Raw genomic sequence first — 22421 nt, forward strand, 5'->3', positions numbered from 1 at the left:
AAGAGATATTATTTGTTGGGTATGGCTATCTATGACTGTTTGGATGGTCTTGTCACAGTTAGTCATTCCTGGTGTTGATAACTTTTGTTCAAGACTGAGGATTTTGTTCTCGAGTTGTGTCATCCTGGTGTCTTGTTTTGTTAGCATCTCTCGAAGATTCATATTTTCAATAGCTAAGTTGGAGATGCATGACTTTAGGGTATCTGGATCGTTGGTCATACCTGAGAGACTACTTGGTAGGTTGAATCCGGGGAAGAGAGGGGAGGATGGGCTGGTGGCAGCCATGTTTGTTGTTATTGTTGTGGTGTGGCCTTGAGTGGTGGAGAGTGGGGTAGCTGGGCCGGCGTCCTCCTGGCTACACTTGTTGAATAGTTGATTTTTCGGCGTTTTCTTGCTGGCCTGGCCTAGTTATGTTTTGAGGCTTTACAAATAAATTCCATTTTGATATTTTATTCACATAATGAATTTTTATTCACACCAAAAAATAGAAGATTTACTGTTATGCAATATTGTAATAATTGTATAAATATCATCACCACATTTGTGAATGTATATTAGACCCACCAGCTGGCGTGTATTATACGTGTGAGGTTGTTTGTTTACTCTTGAAAATCGGCAAAAATTTCCGCTAATTTGAGCTCAGTTTCAAGCCATTTCCAGTGCTAAAACCAATCAAAATCATCTCTATTTCTGTAATATGTCTTCCATTCTATCAAATGAGACCAAGAAATCACAAACACAACTATAAAAAACATACGAAAAACACTGCAGTCGCTGTTTTAATCGAAAATCATGGTTTCAGTTTTTTTTCTCTCATTATACACAGTGTGCTGCAGGATTTGTTTTATGTGGTGCACACATACCACATAGATGTATTCTCTCATATCTAGGCCCAAATGTACCACTCACAGTTTATCAGAGTGAGCTGAGCTCATGACGTAGATCTACAGTTTGGACCCTGAACGTAAAGCCGTAGATCTACGGGACGGACCCTGAAAGGGTTAAAAATTCTTCATACAAATATGAGGAATTCAAGTCAAGTGACTGGCAGGGTATAATTCATAACTGTGTTTAACCACACGGTATATCTAACACATATCATTGGCACTTTCACTGCTGTCCCCCCAAATCTGGCCTGACAAAGGCTCGACAGGTACGTTTAATGGGGTGGATCCCATACAGTAGCGGCTCATAGCACCAGTAAGACCTATACTATCATACCGCATCAAACTTCTATTTTTAATAATTTTTTATCTTGTTTCAAAAAAAAAAAAAAAAAAAAAAAAATAGCTTATAAATACATTGAAAACAACATACAACAGATTTTTCCTGTAATATATTTGTCAGTTGCAGATTATTAAAGACTAAGGTTGATGAAGTCATACATCTGGCAGTAAGCATCTAGGGGGACTGCAGCTCCTATGGACGAGCCGCCACTGGTCCCATAGTACTATGGCTTTGAAGCATGGGTCGGTCCCATAGTACTACAGCATGAGCTCAGCTCAGTCAGATAAGCTATGAGGGGTAAATTTGGGTTTAGATATGCTTAAGTGTGCACCATATAAAAAAAAACCTGCAGCAACCAGTGCTTAATGGGTAAAAAACTGCAACTGTATTTTCGGTTTAATACAGCAACTTTGCAGTGTACTTTCGTATGAATTTTATGGTTGTATTCTCGGTTTCTTTTTCTCATTTGATAAAATGGAAAATATCTTATAGAAATAGAGATGATTTTGATTGGTTTCAGGACTTAAAGTAGCTTGAAATTGAGCTTAAAGTAGCAGAAATGTTGGATTTTTGCTGATAATCCAGAGTACACAAATTACGTCACTCGTCTAATACATGTCCAACTGGTCAGTTTAGCTAATACATGCCCACAAATGCAATGACATAATTTTTGCAATAATTACAATAGTGCAGTTGTCTGCATAACAGTAAATCTTTTTTTGTGTGAATAAAAATTCAAAATGGAAAGCATGTGTAATATAGGAGAGGCCTGGGGATGTAACTAATGAACAGAGGAAATGGTTTTCAGTGGCAGGAATGTCTACATTGTTTATTTTGGACCCTATTTTTAAATTGGCAGTTTTTGAATTTTGTGTGATATTGGCCCAATTACCAATTTCTGATCACTTTATTCAGTAATTGAAATTGGTAAATGAGTGGTTTCTTGTACTCCATCGATAGAATAGAAGGAATACTAGCTAAATAGCTTTGAGTTTGGCTGACTGAAACAATGGAATTGGCCAAAAATAGGGCTGAAAGTGGGCAAAATCGCCAATGCATAAATATCGCCAAGACTGCAAAAGCATAATTCCGTAAGTTTTTTAATTAATTTTGTACATTTGGTTTCATTATCTTCAGAAAAAGATTGTCTCTCATTTCATAAGTTTTTTTATTTTTTTAAGATCAGGGGTCTTGACCTCGAAAGGGTTAAAATAGCCGTGAAGTGGACCAAATCCACTATATCAAACGGCTATCAGGTTCAATAGCACATCTGACAAAATGGACTGAATCCACTTAATCACAAGTTTGTACGGTCCAAGGTTTGTCTGGACATGTCCACTTTTATTGTTCCTGGGCAGCAAGACCAGCCAGGCACTGCCTACATCAGTGTGTTGTCTGTGTGCACATTCATGCCATTATTATTTCATCTCTAATTTTCCTCTGGAGTTACAGTGTTTCTAATAATTTTATTAAAGTAATGTGTACAATCTCCATGGGGAAGTGGATAAGAATTCTTCTTCCATAAGCCATGCATGTCATAAGAGGTGACTGAAATGTTGGGAGCAAGGGGCTAGTAACTTCTTCTCCTGTATAAACTACTTTCATTTTTCTTTTTGGGTCACCCTGCCTTGGTGGGTTATGACCGGTTTGTTGAAAAAAGAAAAATGTGTACAGCTTTATTAATAATGGCCTCTTAAGCAAGTGCTGGTTTCAAGAAGAAAAGTGTGACCTTAACTGTTAAGCAGTGACTTGGATTAATAAGGAAGCTCGAGGCTGACATTCCAGTGGCCTGGGTGTGTGAGGAGTATGGAGCATGTACTCCACTGCATTGTATTGTACTTTCAACCAATTTTCTTTTCAGGTTCATTTATAGGTAACACTGTATTGTACTCTGGTATATTCCTAGTATATCTAGTAGTCCATCAATACAGCGGACTAAGCATGTTTTATTTCGAATTTGTCCATGTCCAGTAGCCAATCGATTAAGCAGACTAAAACCTCTTAATTAAAACATTCAATAAATTTTTTGGTAAATTGGATACACCCCCTTCCCCTATTAGTTTGTTTTATCAGACCTTTACTATAATTACCAATGTAGCTGCATGGTGTAAATGCTTGAAACATGTGGGGTAAAATATATGAATACTATAACATTGTTTTATATTTAAATACTATGGGAGACCAAGTAGCACTACTTAGTTTAACCAAACTCAAAATGGTAAACTGTCATTTTTTGCTTATGTTCTTATGTAATTTAATTTAGGTTTTGATACTCTACAATCCTACAATGAAATCAAATGCCTACTAGAGAGATTTAATGAATAAAATGGCATTATCAAATAATGACATTTTCTAGAAAATATGTGAACAACTCTCTCCTTACAGACTAGACATCAACAGGAATATAAGTAATCTGTACAACAGAAGGAAGGGTACCAGAAGGAGAAGTTACTAAGAGTCAAAGAGCTGTAAAAATGGCATTCAAAAGTTTGACTGACATTACAGAATTTAGATGGATGACCAAACCACCAGCAATGTCAACACTGTTTCACATTGGGCACAAGCCCAGTTAACACCAAATGCTGCCTACCAAATACTGTATAAAATACAGTATACACTTAATGGGAGAGAGTAGCAGAGAAACATTTTTCTGATACACTGCTTGTGCACAGGTCAAACAAATTCCTTGGAGACAGGCACTACTTGTGTCCATGGGGAAGTGAAACAGAATTCTTCCTCCATAAGTCATGCATGTTTTAAGGGACAACTAAAATGCTGGGAGCAAGGGGCTAGTAACCCTTTCTCCTGTATATATTACTAAATTTAAAAAGAGAAACTTTCATTTTTCCTTTTGGGCCACCCTGCTTTGGTGGGATATGGCCAGTTTGTTGAAAGAAGAAGGAGGCACTACTTGTAATTTGGATGGATTATCAGCTAAAGAATCATCCTTCGTGCAAACAATATGAAAGGTATTACAGTGATACTGTGGCCATGAGAGAATTAAGACAGTACCATGGCCACCAGAGGACATAGGTGTGGGGACAAATTCATTATTATCAAGAACTTTTCCAATACAAATACTTTGACCACAATTCCTAGTCTAAGACTGACACTAATGCTGGTGTGAAGATAGTGAAAAGACATTTTTGGTTAAATGGGAAATGTTATGTAGGAGTGAGAAGTGGTAGATCTACTGGGCTGAATAAGAGTGTTAGCTAGTGTTTTGTGAAAGCCAAATGAATTTTATAATCCATCCAAGATCTTTCAGGATCAGACTTGCTTTCTGGTTGTGTACCTAACAAGTCTTGAGGGTAATAAACAAATCCATATTCAAATCAACTATACCTCACAACTTACTTATTACTATCTTTCTACTGAAGAAGAGACTAAGCTACAGTTGACATGGGTTTGGTTCCTGCATTTCCAGGGGATTTCCAAACTGTTGAGCTCCATGATTCAAAAAAGGTTTACTCATGTTCACCCAACCAGTGAGTGAAACCAATGACCTTTATGAAAGTCCCAAGCTGGTGGCAGCAGTTAGACTGACTTTTCTTAGCAGGATAAGAAGTAGATAGAGCTCTGACAGTATATAATGAGTCACAGAAACAACACAAGCACCCACAATGCAACAGGGAAAGATAAATAACTACAAAGGAAACACACACAAAAGTTCAATGAATTTAAGAGACTTTATGTCCTTATTGTTTTTTCAGGTTTAATGAATTTAACCCTTTGACTGTCGCAACCCCCAATCCTGAGGTGTCTCCTGGTGTCGCCAAATTTAAAAAAAAAAAAAACTATTTTTTCTTATGAAATGATAGAGAATCTTTTCCCGATTGTAATGACACCAAAAAAACGAAATTTGATGGAAAACTGACAGAATTATGCTCTCGCGAAGTTAGCGACCTCGGCGCTGTTTACAAATCGGCGATTTCGCGCACATTGAGCCCTATTTTCGGCTAATTCCATTGTTCCAGTCGCCCAAACTCATAGTTATTTCTTTAGAACTCCATTTTTTCTATCGATTGAGTACAAGAAACTGCCCATTTACTGATTTCAACTACCTAATAATGTGGTCAGAAATTTGCAATTTGGCCAATTTCACGAAAACTAAAAAATATGACAATTTCAAAATAAGGTCCAGAATGAACAATGCAGACATTCCTGGCTCTAAAATAACATTTTCTTTGCTCATCAGTCATGTCTCCAGGCCCCTCTGATATTACTCTTGCTTTCTATTTTGAATTTTTATTCAAACAAAAAATAGAAGACTTACTATTATGCAGACTACTGCAATACTGTAATAATTGTATAAATAACATCAATCCATTCATGACTGCATATTAGAATGGCTAGTTGGACGTTTATTGGACAATGACATCATTTGTTTACTTTTGAACATTGGCAAAAATCAAACATTTCCCCTACTTTGAGCTCCATTTCTAGGTTCTTTTTATAGTAAAATCAATCAAAATCACCTCTATTTCTGTAATAAGTTTTCCATTCTATCAAATGAGACCAAGAAAACGAGAATACAACCATAAATACTATACGAAAATAGACCACAAAGTCAGCATTTTAATTAAAAAAAAAACGGTCGGAGTTTTTTTTTTCTCATTATGCACTGTGTGCTCCAGGATTTTTTTTATATGGTGCACACTGACCACACAGACCCATTCTCTCACATGTGGGCCTACCAGCTTTCTCCTGCTTGATTTGAAGCTGCTAGAATTTATGAGTATATAACTTAGATGCACACTTACCAAGAATTACATAAAATTACACTGATCTTCAAAAATTTATTTTTACTTTACTGTATGGACACAAAATCTAATAAAATTCATGAAACCAGGAAAGTAGTTGAGACTGAAGATGAAATGGCCATATAGAGCCCATAAAACTTACATTCAAAAGTTTCAATAGGTTATCATGCACCCTCTTCTTATCCTCTTCTGATCTCATCAGCTTAGTGCCCATAAATTCTAGGGCTAGGCCAAAGTACTCAGTGATGGCAGCGGTATTGTATGCACACTGAAGGGCCAAGGCCGACACAGATGATAAAAGACTCCACCACTTTTCGCTTCGGTAGTCCCACATCACATGATTCAGCAAGCTGTGGGCAGTACAAAAATTATGATATACAAATATCTATTAAGGAATACAAAAAAACAAATATACAGTAGAACTCCTATATCAGAGGATTTGGTTTCCACTGTTTCAGTTATCCATGATTTACTGTGGCCTAAAAATAAGCTTTAATGTTGTTTAATAATGATCACAAAGCACAAAAGTGGTGATAGTTGCAGTGCTTCAAAAAGAAACCATGAAGTGTTTCCTATCACTGAAAAAGTACTAATTCTCAACTTATTGTGTGTAACTCATTAATTAAACTAATCTACCCTTACCTCCCCTATGGTATTTGTGCTTGGAAATCTACTATGTCTAAGCATCTTAAACCATTAATTAATAACTAAACAAAAACCTGCTGTACGGATGATCACCAATTTCCGCACCAGACAACACACCCCTCCACTCTTCAAGAGTTTGAACTTACTTAATATACAAAATATGCACTTATATTATTGTGCCTACTGCATAAATAGAACATTAATCCTTTAAGGGTCCAGACCTCCAGTCTGAAAATTCCCCACAGGGTCCAAGAATTAAAAAAAAAAAAATTATTATTTTTTTCTTATGAAATGGTAGAGAATCTTTTTCTGAAGGTAATAAAACAAAAAGTATGAGATTTAATAAAAAATTTACAAAATTACACTCTCGCAAATTTTGCTGTATCAGTGTTATTTACCCATCGGCAATTTTGCCCACTTTGGGTCTTATTTTCGGCCAATTACATTGTTGCATTAGACCAAATTCTTAGCTATTTAGCTAGTATGTGTTCCATTTTATCTACTGAGCACAAGAAATTGTCTAATCAACTATTTCAACTACCCAATAAAGTAATCGGAAATTGGTAATTTGGCGAATTTCACATAAAGTTCAAAATATTCTAATTTTAAAATAGGGTCCAGAATAAACAATGTAGACATTCCTGGCACTAAAATAACATTTCCTCTGTTTATTACTTAAGTTTCCAGGCTTTACAGATGAATTCCATTTTATTTTTTATTCACGCCAAAAAATAGCAGATTTACTGTTATGCAATATTGGAATAATTGTATAAATAATATCAGCACATTCGTGAATGCACATCAGATCCACCAGCTGACATGTATTGCAAGCGTGATGTGATTTGTTTACTCATGAATAGCGGCAAAATCAAACATTTATGCTACTTTGAGCTCAATTTCGAGTTATTTTGAGTATTAAAACCAATCAAAATCATTTCTATTTCTGTAACATATCTTCCATTCTATCAAAAGAGACCATACAAAAATACACTGCAAAGTCACTGTTTTAATCCAAAAACATGGTCGTAGTTCTTTTCTCATTATGCACTGCATACTGCAAAATTTGTTTTTGGTTGATCCACGCCAACAACAAATACTCAACATCTTCGAGTATTTGCGATCTCTTTTTTGTGAGCATATCTACCCCTTTTGCAACAACAGCTTCGTTGATTTCCTTTTTCTTCTCCAAAATGGAAGTGATGGATGTATGGGGCTTCCCATACATCCTGGTAAGATGGGCCACACGCACACCAATTTCATATTTTGCAATGATTTCTTTCTTGAATTCTATCATGTTTCTCATATTCTTTACCAAAGGGCTGGCACTAGAAGCTTTCTTTGGGTCCATGGTGGCTTATTTTGCAGTTGCAAACACAAAAATTAATGGAATACATGTATTACGAAATGTATTATATGAACGTGTGGGGTGATGGTCACTTGCCAATAAACAATGCCAAACTGACTGGGAATGGTGTGTGGGGCACCTTTGTGTGGCGCAGATGCTGGGAGGCTGCTCATACGCATTCTGGATGACTGACAAATGGCAAGGCAAATTACGAACCACGAGGTTATATTCTGATGAAAAAAGTTGTCGAAAGACGAAATTTATGAAGCGCGAGGCTTACGAAACTCGAGGGTCCACTGTTAATAGAAAAGATGAAGTACCACAAGCTTAGTTTTGCTCTTATAAATACAAACAAGTAATCACAAAAAGAACATTACTATACAGAACTAGGCCTGTTCTGTATAGTTATGTTTTGTCCTGTTCTGTTCTGTTGTGTTTTGTCCTGTTCTATTCTATGTTTTGTCCTGTTCTGTCACATTTAGTCCTATTCTGTTCTGTTATGTTTTGTCCTGTTCTGTTCTGTTATGATATGCTTTGCTCTGTTATATTATGTACTGCTCTATTATATTCTGTTCTGTTGTTGCTCAAAATATAAGACTGATAATTAAACCAACTTCAGCAATCAATTATGATGGCCAGCTTGCCTTTCTTGCATACAAAACAACACTCTTCCAGACAACTACTGTGATTACAATGATGTTAATTATAATTATACTGTTGTGAGTAAAGGATTTAGAGGAATTCTTTATTCCTTGGAAGTTTATAAAGAACTTCAGAATTTGGCCTGTTAAAAAATTTTCCCTCTCAAGCAACAAGGTATTGAATTAAAGCTAGTTTAATATATTTTAGAGTCTAGGGGTAATTTCAACTAGGAAACTTAATACAATAATATTAAAAAACTTATTATGTTTAATTTTAAAGCATTTGAATACAATATTTTATCTTCTCTTTGTACATAATATTATATCTTAATACTGTAAGTACAATAGTTTTATATATTTACAGAAATATATATATAAAGTTCAAACACATGGAAATATCACATTAACAATGAACACTAATCTTTAACTCTTTAAAATTTAAGACTTCACAAACATCCAAGTCTTTGCCTCAACAAGACTGTATTAAACCCAACTGCATAAATGTACAAAATTTAACAAGACCTCTGAATTCTGTCATAAAGAAGACAGACAGCAAGAATTTGTCTGAAAAGACGTATCTCTAAAGATTGCTGGAATGCCCAAGAATATATCCAAATCAATCTTCGAAACAATACTGAATGAACTATGAGCCAGCTCTTAAGTCTAATTCTCAAGAACATTCAAACTGAGTGAATCTAAGAGAGAACCAAAATATGATCAGTAGTCAGGGCTAGATCAGGGAGCAGACTGACTTACTGCCAGTCTGTTGACTTGTCATCAGGTTGGATCACGTGACCCAAACGTCAGTAAGCTGAACTTAAACAAGTGAACAATTTACCTGATGGTTTCCTGACTTTTGTATGTTCTACACGCATATAAGAAATCCTACCTAACAATAATAATAACTAAAAATCATTGATATCGATAATAATAATAGTAATAATAATAATAATAATGATAATGATAATATCATGGTATAATTTATACACTGACAGATAATAATATAACGCTGAAAATCTCTATTTTAGCTATAAACGGAGACTTCTGCGCTATAATATTAAGTGATAATCACATTCTCAGACAACAGTTAAATATTACAGGATGACCTATCTCCAAGGTACAACAATACTATTATATTCAGGGAAAAAGCTAACCCCACAGAAATCAGGGACAGGGGTAATCAGGTTTGATCCACAGAAAAGAACAGCAATTCCAATTTCTTGGAACAATAGTTTCATCACAGTCAAGGCACTCCATCCTTTCTCCCTCAAAGGAGGATGATGCTAGAAAGATTCATTTTCTAAACAGGTACTGAATATTACTGAAGTAATGTTGGTTAATGAGTGAATAAACTTACGTAAGAGCCTTGGAGGAATCATTGGCTTGATGATATTCTTCTGCCATCTGAACCATAAGGTGTCGCTTAATACGTGGACATCGATATTTCTTAAACTGACTAATTGCTGAAGAAAATAATGGAATGATGGTGTTGGAATGATTTACTTCTTTTACTTCATGGTACTGGACCTCCTATAGCAAAAAGAAATTATTCATGTTAAAGAGCACAATCTAATGTACCATAATTAGTGAACTAATTGCAATACAAATGTGTCCCTCATTCAATCATTATCTTGCCAGAAGGGTGTGACAGTGACTGACTGATAATGACTATTTTCTTCTTGTTAGGTCACCTTACCTCTGTGGGACACGGCTGTGGGTGTTAACAAAAAAATGCACACACACATATGTACAGTAGGCATCATACATCTGCACACACACAAACAGATCACAAAAAAAAAGAAACTACTCACTATAACCTATTGTTTCAAATATATAATACTAAAATATGTACATAGATGTATATGTTTCTCTCCTAAACCAGTATTTTGTAGTATTACTTCCTCTTGATTCACTCCTTAAGTCCCCTAGGCACTGATAAAACTAAGTTATATGAAGGATAGACAAGTCAATACCTTCTGACATCTGCTTAATATCACTCAAGATTCTGAGGTCAGAGGGAACATCTATGCCATGAATCTTACACTTAATAAGTTTCCCAATATTCTTTATCAGATTTAAGTTCAGTGAGTTTCTGGATCAGTCATTAAAGTGTGGAAAATTCACAATAATTTAGCCAGTTCTTCATATTAGTGGCAGTATGGCAAGTGGCACTGTCTTCCATACACAAGAGTACGGAAGAATACATTGGATGAAAGTGAATCCAAACGCTGAATGGGGCATTAGAGTTAGGCAGGTGTTACAAAATTATATGCAATACTATAAAGATATACATGCTGGTAAAAAGAAAAAACAACTGTGCAAACTATGTGCAAACTAAGTGTGTGCAAGAGTTTCCTGTGCATTGATCTGCACTAAGCAAATGGCTAAATATTTTTGTGATCCAACGCATTTAATCATATTGTTGGAATGCATTACATTAAAACACATTATAATAATACCTTAATCAGTACAGTACTGCATAGTACGGTATTTTTTTGACATGAATTAACTGCACTATTGCTGTATATAGCTATAATTTTATGATGTGTGAGAAATTTATAAATTGTACATACTTGTATGGCACACCAACCATTGTATACAACCTTTGTATACTTAAATTCATTTATTTTTTTTTTTTTTTTTTTTTTCAACAAGTCGGCCGTCTCCCACCGAGGCAGGGTGACCCAAAAAAGAAAGAAAATCCCCAAAAAGAAAATACTTTCATCATCATTCAACACTTTCACCACACTCGCACATTATCACTGTTTTTGCAGAGGTGCTCAGAATACAACAGTCTAGAAGCATAAACATATAAAGATACACAATATATCCCTCCAAACTGCCAATATCCCAAACCCCTCCTTTAAAGTGCAGGCATTGTACTTCCCATTTCCAGGACTCAAGTCCGACTATATGAAAATAACCGGTTTCCCTGAATCCCTTCACTAAATATTACCCTGCTCACACTCCAACAGATCGTCAGGTCCCAAGTACCATTCGTCTCCATTCACTCCTATCTAACACGCTCACGCACGCTTGCTGGAAGTCCAAGCCCCTTACCCACAAAACCTCCTTTACCCCCTCTCTCCAACCCTTTCGAGGACGACCCCTACCCCGCCTTCCTTCCCCTATAGATTTATATGCTTTCCATGTCATTCTACTGTGATCCATTCTCTCTAAATGACCAAACCACCTCAACAACCCCTCTTCTGCCCTCTGACTAATACTTTTATTAACTCCACACCTTCTCCTAATTTCCACACTCCGAATTTTCTGCATAATATTTACACCACACATTGCCCTTAAACAGGACATCTCCGCTGCCTCCAACCGTCTCCTCGCTGCTGCATTTACCACCCAAGCTTCACACCCATATAAGAGTGTTGGTACTACTATACTTTCATACATTCCCTTCTTTGCCTCCATAGATAACGTTTTTTGACTCCACATATACCTCAACGCACCACTCACCTTTTTTCCCTCATCAATTCTATGATTAACCTCATCCTTCATAAATCCATCCGCCGACACGTCAATTTATACCCTGAACAATTATTCTGTGTAACTCATTTCCATAAGGTGTGCCCAATGTTGCACACTTTTTCTTATTTAAAATCTACATAAAATGGTAGATGCCTTTAAGCAGAGAAACATCATCTCTATAAATTTTCTTTGTGTCTTATCTGTCCCTTATTTAAAGGCAGCTATACAAGAATCAGAAAAAATATGTAAAAACTAACCATTATGCCCTCTGCTTCTCTCTGTTGCTCTGGAGGTTCAAGAGAACGTTTGCCTGGTCTCCAGGGACGCTGCCCATAAAACTCTAGCTTACTCCAGCCCTCCAGTAAGTCTGAGACTGGAGCTGACACATCCTGCAAGAAAACAATTTTCAAAGATTATCTTCAATAACAAATATAGACCTCAAAAACAGTTAAGGCTAACTTTAAGTTTATTTGTTTTTTTACCTCAACAGTTATCTCCCACCAAGGCAAGGCAACCCAAAGAAGACACACTCACCATCATTCATTCAATCATTGTCTTTCCAGATGTGTGCTAACACCACAATCCAGACTGCCTTCCAACTACAACATCCTATTTCTGCCTTCAGAGTGAAGGTACTACCCTTCCCATCATGATTAAAATTAATCCGAAACCACTTTCGCAAAATATTTTTTCTTATTAAATCAATTCTATTCTGTGAAATATTTCAGTACAAATCTGTAGTATATGCAGTATATGTAGTATATCTGTAGTATATGCTTCTAAACTGTTGTGTTCTGAGCACCTCTGCAAAAACAGTGATTAAGTGTGAGTGAGGTGAAAGTGTTGAATAATGATGAAAGTATTTTCTTTTTGGGAATTTTCGTTCTTTTTTGGGTCACCCTGCCTCGGTGGGAGAAGGCCGACTTGTTAAAAAAAAAAAAAAAAAATCTGTAGAAGAATAGAGTTCTTTTTCCGTAAGCCATGCGTGTCGTAAGAGGTGACTAAAATGCTGGGAGCAAGAGGCTAGTAACCCCTTCTCCTGAATATATTACTAAAGTTAAAAAGAGAAACTTTCATTTTTCTTCTTGGGCCATCCTGCTTCAGTGGGATACGGCCAGTTTGTTGAAAGAAGAAGAAATCTGTAGTGGAGGGAAGGAGGGGTAGGGGTCGTCCTAGGAAAAGATGGAGGGAGGGGGGTAAAAGAGGTTTTGTGTGCAAGGGGCCTGGACATGCAGCATGCATGTGTGAGCATGTTAGATAGGAGCAGACAGAGATGAATGGTTTTTGGGACCTGATGAGCTGCTGGAGTGTGAGCAGGGTAATATTTTGTGAAAGGATTCAGGTAAACCGGCTAGCTGGACTTGAGTCCTGGAGGTGGGAAGTACAATGTCTGCACTTTAAAGGAGGGGTGTGGGATATTGGCTGTTTGGATTTCATATCTAAACTGTCATATTTGGGTGCCTCTGCAAAGACAGTGATGCTGTGTGAATGAGGGTGAAAGTTTCTTTTTCAGGTCACCCTGCCTCAATGGGAGGCGGCCAACATGTTAAAAAAAAAAATCCTACATCTAGCAAAATTTGCTAATACACGAGCCACCTACAAGGACTATCAATTAACCTTTTTAATTATACTACTTTTTTTTTTTTTAACAAGTTGGCCGTCTCCCACCGAGGCAGGGTGACCCAAAAAGAAAGAAAATACCCAAAAAGAAAATACTTTCATCATCATTCAACACTTTCACCTCACTCACACATAATCACTATTTTTGCAGAGGTGCTCAGAATACAACAGTTCAGAAGTAAATACGTATAAAAATACACAATAAATGTATATCCCTCCAAACTGCCAATATCCCAAACCCCTCCTTGAGAGTGCAGGCACTGTACTTCCCATTTCCAGGACTCAAGTCCGGCTATATAAAATAACCGGTTTCCCCGAATCCCTTCACTAAATATTACCCTGCTCACACTCCAACAGCTCGTCAGGTCCCAAATACCATTCGTCTCCATTCACTCCTATCTAACACGCTCATGCATGCTTGCTGGAAGTCCAAGCCCCTCACCCACAAAACCTCCTTTACCCATTCCCTCCAACCTTTTCGAGGACGACCCCTACCCCGCCTTCCTTCCCCTACAGATTTATATGCTCTCCATGTCATTCTACTTTGATCCATTCTCTCTAAATGACAGCAACCACCCAGGGAGGTACTACCATCCTGCCAAGTGAGTGTAAAACAAAAGCCTGTAATTGTTTTACATGATGGTAGGATTGCTGGTGTCTTTTGTCTGTCTCGTAAGTATGCAAGATTACAGGTATTTCTTGCTACTTCTACTTACACTTAGGTCACACTACACATACATGTACACGTTTATTTATACACACTCATCTGAGTTTTCTTTGATTTTATCTTAATAGATCTTGTTCTTATTACTTTTCCTTTTATATTCATGGGGAAGTGGAATAAGAATCTTTCCTCCCTAAGCCATGCGTATTGTAAAAGTCAACTAAAATGCCGGGAACAATGGGCTTTTCCTGTAATAATTACTAAAAAGAATAAGAATTATACTACTGGTATGAAAGGCAAATTAATATCTGATCAGAATAAGCCATGATAATAAACCATTTTCAGATAAAGATGAACCCTGTAAACCAGAGGAATATGTGGACGTAAAAGGCAGAAAAATCATTAAAGACTAAACTTATAAATCTGTACTCTAGTCTAAAAAAAATTGGAATATAAATCATTACAGTATCTAAAAAGAAATAATACATTTCCTAATAACTACTATTGTAGAAAAATAAAAATCATAATGTCATGGTTGTAACAATTCACAACTTACAATTTGGAAATAATATTTTAGACGTTGTATCTATCCATCTTAGACCATTATCAAGTCTAGGATAGACTGAAATACTGTCTAAAGGTTCTTCAAATTGTGAGTTCTGAGAAGCTATTGCTATTATGTAGATGCTCTTGTTAATATTTGGTGAATGAGAGGCCAAATGTGGTCACAAATATGTCTACTAAAATATTAATGGGACTTGGGCTCAATTTTTTAATTTTTGCTCTGAATTCTCCTACAGCAAAAATTCTCTTTGTCAACTAGATCTGTACCTCACATCATGATCACATTCCCTCTTGTTCTACCTCCCTCTAGGGACAAGAGATCAAGCTTGTGCATTCTTTCCTCATACCATGCTCCTTTTGCTCCAATACCACTCTGGACTTCTCCATTTTCATTTGTGATTGACCACGTGAAGGATGAGGTATACCAGAGATTAGAGGTAATGATGATTGTAGGAGCAGTGTGTTAGGTGAAAAAAGGTAGACTGCCAATGAATGCACTAACAGTAATTTATCAGGGTATAATCATGCAAATTATTCTGTATTAAAGGGAAAAAGAGCTTTATGTAACTGCAGCAAGGAGGCTGGCAGAAGATATGTTTTACTTGAGAACAAAGTGTAAATTATTTTTTTTTATTAATACCTCTGCCATCTCCCACCAAGGTAGGGTGGCCCGAAAAAGAAAAACTTTCATCATCATTCACTCCATCACTGTCTTGCCAGAGGTGCACTTACACTACAGTTATAAAACTACAACATTAGGTATGACGGTATGAAAGAGATTTAGATGGAAGAGACACAAAAAAGAATGGAGCAAGACTGACTGGTAGAAAAAGTGAATAGTCTAAGGTATTTGAAGTGTGGTTAAGTTAGAGAACAGTAATATCTATGAAAGGACTTGAGGAAAACAGTCTGCCAGGTTTGAGTTTTGATACTGTAAAGCATATTGCCTACTCTTTATAATAATAATAATCATAGGTAGTAGGTTGGTAAACAGCAGCCACCCAGGGAGGTACTACTGTCCTGCCAAGTGAGTGTAAAACGAAAGCCTGTAATCGTTTTACGTGATGGTAGGATTGCTGGTGTCCTTTTTTCTGTCTCATAAACATGCAAGATTTCAGGTACGTCTTGCTACTTCTACTTATACTTAGGTCACACTACACATATGTGTACAAGCATATATATATATATATATACACACCCCTCTGGGTTTTCTTCTGGCTTAGGTCTTTGAAAAGTAAGGGGAAGGGGAAGGTTTGTCTAGCTGTGGATTGTGTGATCATTCACACTCCAGCTTTTTATTGGGTTATTATTGGCTTTAGGTGATTTGTCATTGTGGATCCCCAAGCAAAAATGGCATAGGTAAGGCAGGGATAGATCAGTGAACAGTACAGAGTAAGTAGTGCTGTTTGTGGTACATAGTAATGTATCTTTGAGAGGATGCCAACTGTTTTAGATACTTTTTTATGTGTTGGATATAGGTGTTGAATAGGTTGCAATCAATGTGTAGACCCAGGAATGTTCCCTCATTATTTTCAGCAATATGGATGTTGTTAAGCATAATGTTTAGCTGGACCTCACTTGCTCTACTCCAAAACAATGTAAAAGATTTTGTGTATATTCAGTGTAAGTTTATTGACAGTCATCCAGGTTGCTATTTTTGTGAGCTCTTAATTAACAATAGTATTGAGTGAGGTGAGATTAGGGTGGGAGATGATAAAAGTCATGTCGTTGGCAAAGAGAATAGGCATAAGCTGTTGTGATATGCTTGGAAGGTCACTGATGTATAAAAGGAAAAGGGGGGGGGGAGGGTAACAAGAACACTTCCCTGTAGTACACCAGTGTCTAGGGGTCTTGTTGAGGAGGTTGTGTCCTTGACAGAGATGTATTGCTTTCTATTAATAAGGTACGACCTGACATATGCAAGTGCATGGTCTCTTATACCGCAATGATCAAGCTTGAGGAGTAGGATCTTGTGGTCTACTGCATCAAAAGCTTTCTTAAGGTCGATAAAAAGTCTAAGTGGGTATTTGTTTTTTTCAAGTGCTGTGTAAAGAAGGTCTTTGAAAGTATGGTAGGGATATAATGGTTTGCTGGATCATGATTGGACTGCCATTCTGCTGCCCTTGTAAAAAGGCAGCTAGAGAATGAGTGATTATTAAAGTTATTATTCAAGTCACTATATTTGTGAAAAATTAATACTAATTAAAAGTACACATGTGCTCTCACTTTATGCAACAGATATATTCCTGGCCCATATCAGTTGTATTAAGCTCACTCAGGTGATCAACTTAGGCACCAACCATTCCAACACTATATCCCCCACCTGCTTTTAACATTTCTGTCTCGACCCCCATCTATCCCAGCTGCTTCACCCTCTTTCGTTCTACCCACTGTCTCACACACTTCATCCCACGCTCACATTTGACTCTACCTTATTCCTACAAGGTGTTATACCCCTTGTATCCATTCACTCCTATCCAACACACTCACACAAGCCTGCCAGATGTTCAAGTCACTAAAACACAAAGCCTCTTGTACCTGCACACTATATAATTATTATTTAACATCATAATGGGAAGTGTAGCAAAGCTGGAGAATGCCTATAACCAAAATTAAGTATAAAATTACCTTACACACTTGAAGTGCTGTCTTCCTCCTCAAAACAGCATACTGAGCAGCTTGTTGATAGTAGAAACCTGGGTGTTGTGTCTGTACTGCAGGCAGACCTCCTCGAACAGCTTCCTCAAACACATCTCCAAAAATTTGGTATCTGTATTTAATAAATTATTTAATACCTAGTTTACCATGTTAAGATTATTTGAATGTTTACAACTCCTAAGACTAGTGCATTTACATTTATATTAGCACTTTTTCACTATCTCACAATATCTGCAACTGGCTGATTTATATAGTATTAGCACTTATAATCTTTCTTCTTTCAACAAACCAGCTGTATCCCACCAAGGTAGGGAGGCCCAATAAGAAAAACAAGTTTCTCTTTTTAAATTTAGTAATGTACACAGGAGACGGGGTTAGAACTTTTAATATCTCACAATATCTGCCACTTACTGTATGTCAGCACTTTCCACTATCTAAAAATATCAGTAGGTCACTCATGTATGCTAGTACTCCCCACCATCCCATAATACCCTGTGTGACACTTACTCATTTACACTAGCACTCTCCAGTAACTCACAATATCTGCCACTTATTAATGTTAGCACTCCACTATAACACAATATCTTGCATTAATGTCCCACAAAGCTATACACTCTTGCATAATAAAGCTTCACATATTACAGGAGTTAAAAATTTATTTCTGTTGTAGTGACCATGAGAGCCAGCATACGGGCAACAGATCATCCGGTACTTCTTGTAGTATGGACAAATTGCAAGACTACTTTTTTTGTAAGACTAGTTTACTGGGTGGTCGCAGATGACTTTGTATGAAGTGCATGCTCACTCATATTGTTTACACTGCAGTTGTTAGTAATGATCCCTTGCTTTCTGTGTGATTCTTAGCATATTTTACCAACTAGCTATACAAGTGTGTAACTTGTCAACAGCTTTGGCTATTGACAAGTTAACTGAGTTGTCAGATGAATTAATCAAAGGGCTAGAACACCATTCCTTTGTGAGTGAATAAGAACCAATAATTTTTTATTTAGCCCTTTCATTGACCAGACCCCTGATCTGAGAACTGTTCTCAGAAAAAAAAAAAAAAAAAAAAAAAAAGGTGATGCTAGGCCTCCCCCATACCAAAACAATGGCCTCACCCAAGAGGTGGAAGAACACCCCATAACAGTAATGTTGGCACTAATTCTGCCCCAGCTCGACATAATGGTAATGGTGTGGTACTATGTACTGGAAGCGAAAAGGTAAACTCAAATCACATAATAATGTAAACATGAGCCAATATCGTGTGACTTATAAGAATTTACTGTACTATACATGAATAATCTGCTAGTATCTGAATACGTATTTGAAAATATCTAAAAAATTTGGACTAAAGCATGAAGATAGCTGTCAGATGATGTATTTATAACTCCTAAGAATACTTACTGCTTTGAAAGCCATGCATAATGTTCAAAGATTAATTCTTTGGGCCCTGTCCTTTGTCGAAACAAATCAATATGACGTCTGAACTGGGATATTGCATCTCGAGGAAGATTAAGGGCAAAATCTAGGCGACAAATCTTGTAGTTTACAACAGCTGCAACAATGCGTATTTCATGCAAGTTGGTATCTGTTGATCGTAGGTCTAGAAGAAGGTGGTAACACTGAGCATAGTGCCTGAGAAATAAAATGAGGCTTCTATACATTTAGACCATCAAAAACACAGGCAAGTAGGTATTGGGTAGGGAACAGTTGTTCTGTATTAAAGGAGGTCTCACAGAGTTCAACTGCAGAAATATAATATACCGCAATAAAGAAAAGTAGTAACAATATATTTAAAAAACAGTGGTCAACATTATTACAAAGAACTGAGAACTGGTATGGTGACAATGATTGCAAGAAATGCCCACTCACCCATCAGAATCACACCTACCTGACAAGCACCCTGAAGTCACCAATATGGTCAAATTATACTATTTTCAACAAATTCCAGAGTATAAAATGAACACTGTAGGCATTCCAGTCATTAGAGCAACCTTTCCTCTGTTCATTCATCACATCCCCAAGCCTATATTACATAAAGCTTTTCCTCAATTCTAAATCAAATATCACACAAAAGTTTTTAATTTTACCCTATTTCTCAGCAAAATAAAATACAGTGGAACCTCGGTATACAACCAGCTCTCTACTCGAACAAAGCTCAGCACTCGACCAAACAAATATGACTTGCCAGAACTTTGTTGTAAACTATTTCGTGTTTCTTCGCATTTTTTGGTGTTTTTTGTATTATTTGTATAAATAAGTCACCATGGGGCCTATGACGATTAGTGATAACAGCCAACCAAACGGAGCGGCACTCGAACAACCTTCTGGAATGAATTAAGGTCGTATACCAAGGTTCCACTGTATAACTAAGAATGCTTGTTTGTGGTTGAGGCCATCCCAATAATTGAAGCAGACTTTATAACCAATAAAATAGACCATAAAAGGGGAGAGGGGGTCCCCCTATACTTCTCCGTGAAAATCGTCCAATAATGACCATTTTTCGTCAATATGATGTAAATTTTAGGCCACTTCTGGTCTTAAACTAATCCAAATTTTGTCCATTTCATGTCTTCTGGTCTATCTAATAGAACTAAAAAAGCAGCCAATAAAACTTTGAAAAATCACCCTAGAAATAGTACCAAATTTGTTATTTTTACCAAGATGCAGGATGTCAGAGGTTACCTGCTCCTATTATGTACTGCATGCCACTCACAGCAAATCTAAAGGCACTATGACTTATGCATACACCTAAGACACAGATACTAATCTCACTGACGTAGTTATATATGACTGACAGTTTGAGGGATAAGTCTTGTAGATGACTGGTATTGTTTTAACCTGAAGCCACCTCAAGAAGAAGGACACACTGGCCATCTTTCACTAAGGCCGGGTCACCCAAAAAAGGAAAAACACTTTTATCATCATTTCACTCTGCCACTCTCTTGCCAGAGGCATGCTGATACTACCTCAGATGCCTCTCCAAACTGCAATATCCCCACCTCTCCATCAGGGTGCAAGCACTGTATTTCTCACTGTCAGGACCCAAGTCTGGCTAACCAGTTTTCCTGAATCCCTTCATAAATGTTACCTTGCTCAAACTCCAACAGCATGTCAAGTCATAAATACCAGTTGCTTCCACTCTTATCTAACAGCTCACATACATATATACACCTGTGGATGTCCATGGATAACATTCTTTGTCTCCAAATATAGTTTAACCCTTTCAGGGTCCAGACCCACAATCTGAAACTTGTCCACAGGGTCAAAGAATTTAAAAAAAAAAAAAATTATGAAATGGTAGAGAATCTTTTTCTGAGGGTAATAAAACAACAGAACGAAATTTGATAGAAAATTGACGAAATTACACTTTCATGAATTTTTCTGTGTGAGGGATATTTACTCATAATAGGTGATTTTGTCCACTTTGACTCCTATTTTAGGACAAATACATTGTTCCACTTGACCAAATTCTTAGCTATTTTGCTAGTATGTCTCCTATTTTATTTATTTATTTTATGTCTTTGCAAACAGTACGTTGAGATTTTGTATTTACAATAGTGGGTTGCACTGCAAAGAGAGCCTCTATTATGCCTAGGCATTATGGGCCAACTTAACATTATTGGCTTACAGTATACTTAACACTAAGGAGTATATCATAGTTGTACAATAGGATAGTAATTATTTCATAGTTGTATAGTAGAATATTAATTATAAATGAATCAAAATTTGTATAATACAAAGATGTATTTTTATTCGAAAATGCTTTTTGTGAAAGCAATGATTCAATTATATTCCTGTCAACAATGGATAAAAGGCTCAAAGTGATTGTTGAAGTTATGATGTGGGAGTACATAGGTGAGTAAGTGTGTACTGAGTATTTAGCATTTAGTCTAGGGTGATTAAGTGGCTTTTGAGAAGAGTCTTACATTGATTTTCAGACTGGGTTACTTTAATATCTTCTGGTAATGAATTCCATATTTTGGGGCCCTTTATGTGCATAGAGTTTTTACACAGTGTGATATGGACACGAGGTATATCAAAAAGAGATCTGTGTCTTGTGTTGTGCAGAAGAAACTGAGCACAAGAAACCACCCAATCAACTACTGTATTTGAATTACCCAATAAAGTGATCATAAATCTGTAATTTGGCCAATTTCACATAAATTTCAAAATAATCCAATTTCAAAATAGTGTCCAGAACAAACAATGCAGACATTCCTGGCACTAAACTAACATTTCCTCTGTTCATCAGTTACATTTCCAGGCTTTACACATGAATTCCATTTTGAGTTTTTATTCATACAATGAATTTTTATTCACACAAAAAATAAAAGATTTACTGTTATGTAATATTGTAATAATTATATAAATAATATCAGCACATTCATGAATGCATATTAGACCCACAAGTTGATGTGTATTGGATGGATGATGTGATTTGTTTACTCTTAAACATTAGCAAAAATCAAAATTTCTTCTGTTTTGAGCTCAATTTCAAACAATTTTCAGTCCTAAAACTAATCAAAATCATCTCCATTTCTGTAATATATCTTCCATTCTATCAAATGAGACCAAGAAATCATGAATACAACCATGAAAAACTATACGAAAATACACCACAAAGTCGCTGTTGTACAACAAACACACAGTCACATTTTTTCTCATCATGCATTGCATCCTGCAGGATGTTTTTCATATGGTGCACACTTACCACATAGACCCAGTTTTTCATCTAGGCCCAAATTTACTGCTCAGAGCTTATCTGAGTGAGCTGAGCTCATCACGTAGTACTATGGCACGAACCCTGG

The 22421-nt window shown here is 36.6% G+C and overlaps 1 protein-coding gene across 3 annotated transcripts in view; it reads right to left on the reverse strand.

The window, feature by feature from the left end:
• The window catches only part of gry (trafficking protein particle complex subunit 11 gry), a 113869-nt gene that overhangs the window by 63644 nt on the left and 27804 nt on the right, over positions 1 to 22421 (reverse strand). For all 3 annotated transcript variants that reach the window (XM_070086762.1, XM_070086763.1, XM_070086761.1), the window contains exons 7-11: positions 19015 to 19245; positions 17581 to 17722; positions 12362 to 12493; positions 9979 to 10151; positions 6133 to 6340 (exon numbers count right to left, since the gene is read on the reverse strand). In XM_070086762.1, the coding sequence (XP_069942863.1) occupies positions 6133 to 6340; positions 9979 to 10151; positions 12362 to 12493; positions 17581 to 17722; positions 19015 to 19245 (886 nt within the window). The remainder of the gene's footprint in view (positions 1 to 6132; positions 6341 to 9978; positions 10152 to 12361; positions 12494 to 17580; positions 17723 to 19014; positions 19246 to 22421) is intronic.

This window comes from Cherax quadricarinatus, chromosome 19 (assembly GCF_038502225.1).
Source record: "Cherax quadricarinatus isolate ZL_2023a chromosome 19, ASM3850222v1, whole genome shotgun sequence".
Classification (NCBI taxonomy): Eukaryota; Metazoa; Arthropoda; class Malacostraca; order Decapoda; family Parastacidae; genus Cherax; species Cherax quadricarinatus.